This window comes from Polistes canadensis, unplaced genomic scaffold (assembly GCF_001313835.1).
Source record: "Polistes canadensis isolate GaletaPanama2010 unplaced genomic scaffold, ASM131383v1 scaffold_17, whole genome shotgun sequence".
NCBI classification, from domain to species: domain Eukaryota; kingdom Metazoa; phylum Arthropoda; class Insecta; order Hymenoptera; family Vespidae; genus Polistes; species Polistes canadensis.
The window spans coordinates 703699-713821 of record NW_014569564.1 but is presented as its reverse complement, the minus strand read 5'-3'; the positions used below and the strand labels follow the sequence as shown (position 1 = coordinate 713821).

Here is a 10123-nt window from a genome sequence, read left to right as displayed (position 1 = left end):
ATATATATTTATATAATATAATAAAAAATAAATCGTGTATAATAAAATTTTATTACAATATAATAAACTTTATATATATATATATATATATGAATCAACGTATAGTTTTATAAAGATCTCTCAAGAATTTTGAATTGTAAAATTCGATAAAGGTCTTAGTTTCTTACCTTGCCGATCATAGCATCTTTATTCATCATTTTTTCAAAAAGTATAGATGCATAGCCCACATTATCGCTTGATATTAAATGATTAGTATTATTCATACTAGTCGGATGAACAGCAAACCAATTGATAACACCCAACGGTCTGTTATCAACACCAACGAATTGTAGTTGCGTTATCGTTTTATCAACATCATGATCGTATCTACAAAATATTGAGACGTAAATATGTAAGATATTCATGACGTCACATGTTAGTTGAATAAACAAAATAATTGGTTATAAATATTTCTCTGTTCGAAGAATGTTCATTTATATTTATAATCATAAGATATATATTTAAATGAAATGTAAATATAGTACGAATTTATGTAAATATTATTCTTAAATGTCAAACTAGTTTTTTTTCATTCAAATAAAATGTGTTTTTTTTTTTCGAATAAAAAAGATAAAAATCGTATACAACAAAAGTAATCACTTACTTATCTCTTTCTTCTTTTGGATTATTAAGGTATGCGATCGGACTTCTGTTTATATTTGCATCGAAAATTTCTCCTTGGGTAATAAAAATCCTTCCAGGTACAACTGAATCGTGAGCACGTCGGATACTCTAACGATATTATAAAACAAAAATAATAATATTAATATATTTCTATATGTTATTGAGATTTGTATAGTTTATATTTGCATATTTATACAAATGAATTAAAAAAATATTGGAAAATTAACTACATATCGTTGCGACATAGAATTAATTTACAAACTTAATTAATATTCATGACAAAATAAAATACCAAAGTCGTGATAGATCATTGATCTAACATCAGTGTTTGATTTTAAATGGAAGATATTTCTTTTTGTCAAGGATAAGCGACATCTACATACATTTGTTATACCATTTACAATGGCATTGAAACATTCCTTGGAGAATCCATACGTGGTAAGGTCAAAAAGTACGTCCATCATGAAACCACCTGGACTAGAATGCGTATGCGTACCGCTGATCATCACGTTTTTCTCCGTATACAAGTTATCATATTGCGATTTCAATTTATTTAGTACCTAAAATAAAAAGAAAAAACATAAAATAAGATAGTTTTATAATAATTAAATATAATTAGATATGCACACATGACAGTGCGTTCAGATATTCTTAAAATCTTAAAATAAAAATTCCTGTAACACATAGTATTAAAATATTACGATTATTATTTTCATACACACACACACACACACAAAACGCGTTATATAATAAAAATAAAAATTTGCATTAATCGAAGATCAACATTGTTATCTTTGTCGTCAATAATTTTTTTACTTTTTCGCAATTTACTTTTAGTTTTACCGCCTATGTAAATATTCTATTTTTAATTTGTATTTGTATCAAATGCAAATTTGTAATACGTATGAAACATGTTTACCACGTTACATGGGTGTCTATTTATAATTTTTGACAATAAACGTCACTAAAAAAAATTATACAATCTGAGTACGTACCTCTTTTCGAACCTCAATTCCAATCATAGAACTATCGACACTGACGAAAACAAACCTCTCCTCGCCGTCGTCGATGATGAACGCACGTGAAAAGGTTCGAAGATGAATACCTGATCCTTTTTGATCCATCTTTGCATATCCCATCTAAAGAAAACAAAGGAAACAATTGTAAAAGTGCATATTTGTACAGATAATTATGATAGTGACCTAAATAAATAAATAAAAAAAATATTTATGAAAAATATTTATACTATTATATAAATAATTCATATATACACTAACTTAATTTAATACACTGTCATCAAATAATTTACTGGTATATTTCATTTAATAGTAAAAAATAAATTATAAAATATTAACGATGAAAAATTGAACAATAACATAAGGAAAACTTATATACACTTGAAATACGAGATTATGAGCCATTTATTTTGAAAGTGGCCTAACTCTATTTGCCAATTATTTCGGGTTACGCAAGGTTACATGTACAAGTTCAAATTATCTATCAATAAAGCATTTAAGAGTACTTATATTCCGAGTAAATACGGTAATTCTGGTCACATAAGTTTTCAGAGTTAGTTGAATAATTGAGCCGTTTATTTTGAAAGTGGCCTAAGTCTATTTACACTTAAATTACTGCTACTTCAGTAGCATATTATAAACGCAATATATATGTTTTAAATTTGGGTATCCACAATTTTCATAATGATAATGTTCACATGTACGTTTGGGATGAAACTATTGTATCAAGAGGTACTCAAGAAATAGCTTTATGCATCCTAAAATATGTCCAAAATGTAACAAGTGAAAGACACATTATAGCGTACACAGTGACATGTGTACTGGGCAAAATAGAAACATTAAACTAGCTTTAATGTGGTTAAAAATTATCCAAACTATTGATAATAATGTAGAAATTATAGACCACAAATTTTTAATATCAGGACATTCGTTTTTACCAAATGATAGAGATTTTGGTATGGTAGAAATGGCAATTAAAAAAAATAATTTACTGTTTGTTCCACGAGATTATTACAACATTATCAAAATATGTCGGAAAGGTAATAACTTCATTCTACATGAAATGGGACAAGAAGATTTTGTATTAACAAAATTATTAGAAGACGTAATTTTTAAAAGGGTAAATAATTCTAACGGAGAATCAATAAACTGATTAAAAATATGTTGGATGCGTTTTGTCAAAAATGAACCGTATAAAATTTTCTATAAGACATCAATAAATGAGAATGAAAATTTTAAAGTCCTGAATTTATTACCACGTCGGAGTAGACCAAGAAAGTTCGAAAATATTCTATTGACACCACTGAATAAAAATATCAGACAAATTAAAACAGCAAAATTCAAGAAAATAATTGATTTATTACGATATATACACATACACAAAATGTAGATGAGTAGAAAATTGTTTTGTAATTTATGTTTGTAAAAAATGTTTTGAATCGCATAATTTATGTTTTAAAACGTATTATAAAGATATGTAAAATAAAATGAGTATTGTTTTTTTTCAATTTGAAGCATCTTAAATTATGTTTAATGGCCTCCGGTTCCTTCAAATTTTATAACGAATCTTGTTGTTAATTTTGAAAGTGGTCTAACTCCATTCTTGGTAAGAAAACGCATATTATTTACTTAATAATTGCCATTATTTTAATAGGAACTGTAAATTTAACACCTTTAAATACACTTAAGCAGCATAACTCATTGGTATTCTGTGCGTATATTTTTCATTGCATTCAAACACAAACCCTTAAATATCTCAATTTAAGTTTATATGGATTTAGGCAACTTTCAAAATAAACGACTCACAATTATATAAAAATTATAAATTAGATAAAAAAAAGAATACAAATAAAAACGGAAAAATGACGTAACGTTTATTCTTACGATTAAAAATCATGCGCGTACTTACGAATACGATTTCTGCAGGTGGACCGGTTGAATCTGCAATGCCAACTCCGATGCTGTAAGATGCATGACAGCTCGGAGATATCATCAATAAAATAAAGACGATCCATAGTGCGGATAAATCATTTAATCGTAATCTCTTCGTATCCATTCAGCTTACTGTACTTCTAACCTTTTCAAACTGTAATTAAATAATTTATGATTAGGTTTATCAATAGTTGAAATTTCCTGTTTATGTTCTTCGATCAACTTACTCTTATCAATTAATAATTATTTCAATTTTCATCTATTTTAATCTTATAATCGAAAATGTCAGATAAGATTTGTAATAGATAAGATTTATAGATAGACAAGCGTACGTGAAGGCATAAATAAGATATTACAAAAAAATTCACGAATGATTTCTTAAAGTTCAGCCATCGGATCTTTTAACTGAAGTTTGTATGCGTGCTAAAGAATTTTTAACTTTCACTCTTTTACTGCAAGTAATTACATAAATCTTTACAAATATTTTCACCCTTTCTCTTTAAACATTTATCTTATATTAAACGTGGGTATTTGTATGCACGCGCGCGCGCGTATATATTACATTGTAAATAATATAATTAATATTAATAATTAGTAAAACATATTTTTATTTGAAATGATAATATGATATTTAAGAGTTAATTATATTAACTAATTAATTTTATATTATTTAATTATAATTAATATTATAATTAAAATTTTTTCATTTTAAATAATTTATTTTTGAACTCATTTTTTTTCTTTCTTTTTTCTTTCTTCCTTTAATTCTTTTTATAAATTACTATTCGCAATGTAACATATGAATTGCTGAATGAATCACACGCACACACTGAAAAGATGAGTAATACGAAGATTTTACATTTATATTATTCTATATAAAGATACATATGTTTTATAATTTTTTCATGCTTTTAATTATTATCAATAAAATTTTTATTTAAGATAATAGTGTGTTTACGTAATAGTAAGATAAACGTAATCTATAATCATATTTTAGTAAAAATATTAACATTCATCTATAAATTTGATATAAAGTGATATTAGGATCGTTAATATTAATTAACAAATGTTATAATAGAAATACTAATTGTACGATAATAAAGTGAGCGCAAAATATATAGTCAAGACGATATGAACATCTTTTTCAACTTTGTTTTCTCGCTATTTTCAAATTAGAAATTTAAAATGATTACTATGAATTTATTCAATATGATTATTAATAATTTATAAACTCCTTTTATTCAGAAAAAAATTGATATAAATAAAACAGATTCAAACGAAATTCCCCTCCCCGAAAAATATAGAAAATAATTCTCTTGATAATATAAAAAAAGCATACAATTTTCGTTTAAATTACTGATAAATCAAAAACTAATATCATTTGAAATAGCAATATAATATCACTGTTTTCCCATTTGTGATAATAAAGATTACTTACCCAAGGAAGGTCCAAATCAAACAGAGTGATCTTTCACTCGCCAAATTTCAGTTTATATACATATACACATAATACTCCAGAGATAATTTCACCGGTTAATTGACCAATAAAAAGAAACCTTACGCTTTCGATTAAAATGCGCGCGAAACTAGTTGCTTATACCATTTTTATCTTAAATTCCGCGTATAATATGAAATATAAATCAATAATAATCAAACGGATCTTCTTACAAACACGCGTTACAAAGAAACAACAATTTTCCCAATAACCGATTATATTATTTATTAACAAAAATACTTAAAAAAAAAAAAAAGAAACTTTTCGATTATCTCATAAGAAGTAAAGAAAAACTTACCATCCTTTTCTCATTGGCCAATTCGAAATCAATAATCCTCTCGTCCAATCAGCGTATCATATCGTCGATATCCGTTTCTCGAAAAATCTGATCGAATAACAAATAATAATCAAGGATAAATGTAATTACGTTTTTAGTTACTGAATTATATATGAACGAACTATGAATTAAAGCATCAGAGAACGCAATAGGATCGTGATAGTCTTCTTTAACAACTGCTCATGACACTACGTGAGCGTCAAATGTTCCTCGGTTCACATACTGCGATGTGTATCGAGAAGGGGAAACGGAAACGACTCTATGGTTATTCTCTCCCCTCCCTAGCCCCTCTCATCTTATCCTTCTCACATCAGTTAGTGACCTCCTCGGTATTATTTTCCCATTTTTTTTCCTTTTTTTTCCTTTTTTGTTTATCTCTTTCTAAACCCAGGACTAGCTCCAGTTACACGCTTTGTTCATAAAATATTTCTTTCTCTTTCTTTATCTTGGTTTTCCTCTACTTCTCTTCTCTTCTTTTTCTTTCATTCATTCACTCTCTCTCTCTCTCTCTTTCTGACCATGTTATTCTGCCCCATTCATCGAAACGAGCGAAACAAGGACAACTATCTAAACCACGTGAGTCAAGCGACAGGTGGTCTGTATTCGTCCGAGCACGTGATTGGTTGAGATGATAATTCCTCTTACATCTCCGGTGTAATTGGCCACTAGGTCAAGTGGTCGAAGAATTTTTAAAGGCGGTATTTCGAATCTATGAACTCACGTCTGGGAAATTTTTCTCTTATATATATGTATATGTGTGTATATTAATTGAATGTGTTTTATTAAGAAATTAAATTAATTGAAGAAATTTTGAACAAGTGGTAGAAGAATTTTAAGAGGGTTATGACATTTTTTTCTCTCACTTCAGTAAATTACGCGAATAGAACAAAATATTTTATTACGAATTTTTAATAACAATTTCAATTTCGTGATTTGTGGAAATAAATTCTAAAGTAAAAAAAACAAAGAATTCTCACATATATACGTCAGAATCTTAAACATCTTCTACAAATTTATGATGTATTATACTATTAGAGAGAGAGTAATTTCAAGAGATTAGAGCCACTGATCAACTGTGGAATGCTTGTTTAGGTTGATTCAAAGCTATTTTGCAGTATGATTAATGCTTCTACACAAAGCTTATTCTGTTTGAAATGAGTCAGAATAATACACTGTTATATTTGTGCACATTAGCTTGACATACATTCATGTTTCATTCTGTATCTTTTCCTTTTATTAATATTAATATAACCACAATGCACATTATATATTTATAACTGTAATTAACAGTCTCTTATTTACTATTAAATCAAATATGTTAAATTAAAAATAAACCAGGCGTAAAATAGAACTGTTCGACAATGAAAAGAAACAAAAATTCAATACATAATTGAATAATTAATTTTCATCGATGCATTCGTATAAGCTATGCATGTAATATCTACAAACATAAAGCACACATTAACGCAACATTTAATCTATATAGTGTACACCTATTTCAATAGAATTACTCTAGCACATCCTAATGGTCTAACAAATGCAATTATTTCCTCTTTACTATAAACATTTGCGTGTGAATTAAACTAACGGAGGTACGTACTATTAGAATAAAAAATATATACACACGAGTTTATTATCATCTACTAATTAACAATAATTATCGAATTTTTTTATCGTTAACAGATAATAACGAAACATTGAAGAATAATAAAAAGATAATGAATTAATTCTCATACATAACGTTATCGAAACTATCACGTTAAGAGTTAAAAACATTTTATTGCTCCTAATTGTCAAACTCATTCATAAGTGATACTTCTGAGAACGTTTAAAGACGATAGATCAAAAGGAAACTCCGATTACCACGTATACCACGTATACGACGATGTAAAATTTTATAATTTTAATTAGATCGTTTAAAAAGAAAATCCTACGTTTTATTCGAAATAATTTTTACAAGTATAGTTAAAGTCCGAAATTGAAATTTTAATTCCAAGTATAAAAAAAAAAAACATTCTAGTAATATTATTTAGAGAAAATCTATTTTCAAGGGATAGAAATAGATATTTTTCGCGTTTATTTTATTTTTTTATTTTCATAGTTTCCAAAGAAAATGTTATTAATCATCCCTGAATCAATAGAGAAACTCTATCTCAAGATTAGATAAGCTTTAAAACGAAGAAACACAAGTATTTTTTGTCTCCGGATTTACAACAATGTGGTATATATATATATATATATATATATTGAAACGAAAATAAAATATTTTTATATCAATACGCGTTCGTACTTACCAAAAAATTGTTGAATATATCGAATATTAATAGGAATCATTAACATGGTTTTATTCGTATGATTTGACTTTGAGAATAATTCGTTTGAAATGTCAATGATTTCGTAAACACGGATGTTGGAAGGAAGGTTACACGATTATCTTGTTTTAACCAATGCCAAGGTCCATTACATGTTTTCCTTCAATCTTCTTCCTGTCCATTAATTTCACTAGAAGGGAAACACGACTAGAAATACAAATGAAATTTGAATTTATCAAAATTATTCAGATAACTTTTATACTTTTTATTACATCATAAATTGTTTAATTTTACGAAAATATTGTGGTAATTAGAAAATTCGATAATCGAATTCATCCTCATTCGATATTATTCATCAATGATAAATATAGTTCTACGTATTTTAAAAAATCAGTTACTTTTATTAAATATTTGTAAAAAATCATATAAATTATTGTAAATCATTTCACGATGCATTAATTTTAATTTCGGAAACGTTAACTGCTATAATATCTATTATTTTTTATTATGCACATCGATCTGCGAACATATTTCCACGTCTAATTTAATTCAATGTCAAATCATATTGAATTAAAAATCACATGAATTATTATTAATCACTATATCACATGTTTAAACACTTTTCATCTATAACAAATCATTGCGAGCTTAACTTTCACCGTTTTCTAGGAAAAATTCACTTACGGAAATTGAATTGCATTACAACGAAGTATTACGAATTACGTCAAAGGTTAATTTTTATAACCTTTTTCCAATACGAATAATTTGATAGCATACATAATTTGAAGAGAAATAAAATTGATTTATAGGTATACTTTCACAAATTTCATAAAGATGACCTAAATAAATATAAGTTATATCTTATCACGAATTATTTGCAATATATATATATTTAAATCTAGTAAAAATATAAAACGGATTGCAGAAAAAATGATATAGAAAATCTATTGATTCATTCTATAACGTGACGTGTTAGGTACACTATTGAACTCAGACTAATGTTCATGCTAGTAATTTATTCTTCGATCATACTCATTCGAGAGAAAGTAAAAGAATCAACATTGCGTAACCAACATTCGTCACTATCGGTCTACTCGATTGTCCCTGTGTTTCTTTCTCTTTTTATTTTATTCGACATAGTGATTTTCCTCTATATTTATTTGACCCAAGCGTATATTTCATATTTTACACGTATATCATTCGATGATTCGATTTACTTTTTTGAAATAACAGTGTAATGTTAGAATCTAATTGTATTCTGTTAATTCGTTTGTATTTATAAATCGATCGATCAAATTTTATAAAAACGAAAACAAAACGATATTATTAACTTTTGCATATTCGAAACAAACCCCATTTTTTTATTATCGATCAATGAAATTTTTATTATATTTATTCAAACTTCAATAACATTTCGATAAATACTATAGCAGTTATTTCAATGAATATTATACTATACTAAATTGAGTTGTAACATTTTATTCATTTGATTTTATTTTTTTATTTGAAAAATACATCAAAAAAGAACGCAAAGAATTGTTCTTTTTTTTGTTTTTTTGTTAAATCTCGTATAGTATAATCAAACGTAAATGCGTTGCAATCGATTTTTTCTTTTAATTTTCACATAAATTTTCTTTGTTTCTTTGAGAAGAATACACAAAAAGAAAATTTCATCCACGTATATTTTCTCTCGTAGCATCGACGATTTGAATAAACTATAATTCAAACGGACGGGAACGTGCTCTCACAATTTATCGTTTTGCCGATTTATCGTATCGAACGCCTATTCTCGATAATCGAATTCTAAATTGAGATTTTAAAGCGATACTTTTTTCTCTATTGATGTTACCGTCATAGCTGGAAATCCGCCATTGCTAATAATTCCTCGGCATTCTCATCAATGCAAAGGGCCTTCCGCCGAAGTCGGAAATAAGACTTCTTACATAATATTATACTTTGGTATCCTATAGAATATTAAATTACTATTTAAGCAACGTTGAAAAGTATACATTCTCGGGCACAGGCACACACAGACATACAGGTACATACACACTTCCGATACGATACAGAACAAAAGATACAGATTTTTCGTGGACATCTCTACGAATATCTGACTACACATAATATAATCTTCCCCTACGATAAGTAACAGTGGGCCGTGCATAATAAAACACCAATATTAATTGTAAGTTTCAGTTTATAGAGGTACGCATAGTCTCAACAACCCCCACCATGCTCGCTTTTGTGTGTGTTTATTGTAGCGAGGTGTGGGTTGTTTGTGGCGGGGAGGGGGGTTCATGCCTGTGTCTGAGAATTTATTCTTTTAAACAGTAATTTAATATTCTGTAGGATACCAAAGTATTATGTT

General features: G+C 27.4%; 1 protein-coding gene across 1 annotated transcript in view; it reads right to left on the bottom strand.

Moving 5' to 3' along the window:
- The window catches only part of LOC106793706 (neutral ceramidase), a 35300-nt gene extending 29623 nt beyond the window's left edge, over positions 1 to 5677 (bottom strand). The window contains exons 1-6 of the mRNA XM_014760851.1: positions 5405 to 5677; positions 3589 to 3765; positions 1659 to 1802; positions 1047 to 1223; positions 644 to 771; positions 168 to 366 (exon numbers count right to left, since the gene is read on the bottom strand). Of these exons, the coding sequence (XP_014616337.1) occupies positions 168 to 366; positions 644 to 771; positions 1047 to 1223; positions 1659 to 1802; positions 3589 to 3735 (795 nt within the window). The 5' untranslated portion in view covers positions 3736 to 3765; positions 5405 to 5677. The remainder of the gene's footprint in view (positions 1 to 167; positions 367 to 643; positions 772 to 1046; positions 1224 to 1658; positions 1803 to 3588; positions 3766 to 5404) is intronic.
- Positions 5678 to 10123: the final 4446 nt, after the last annotated feature.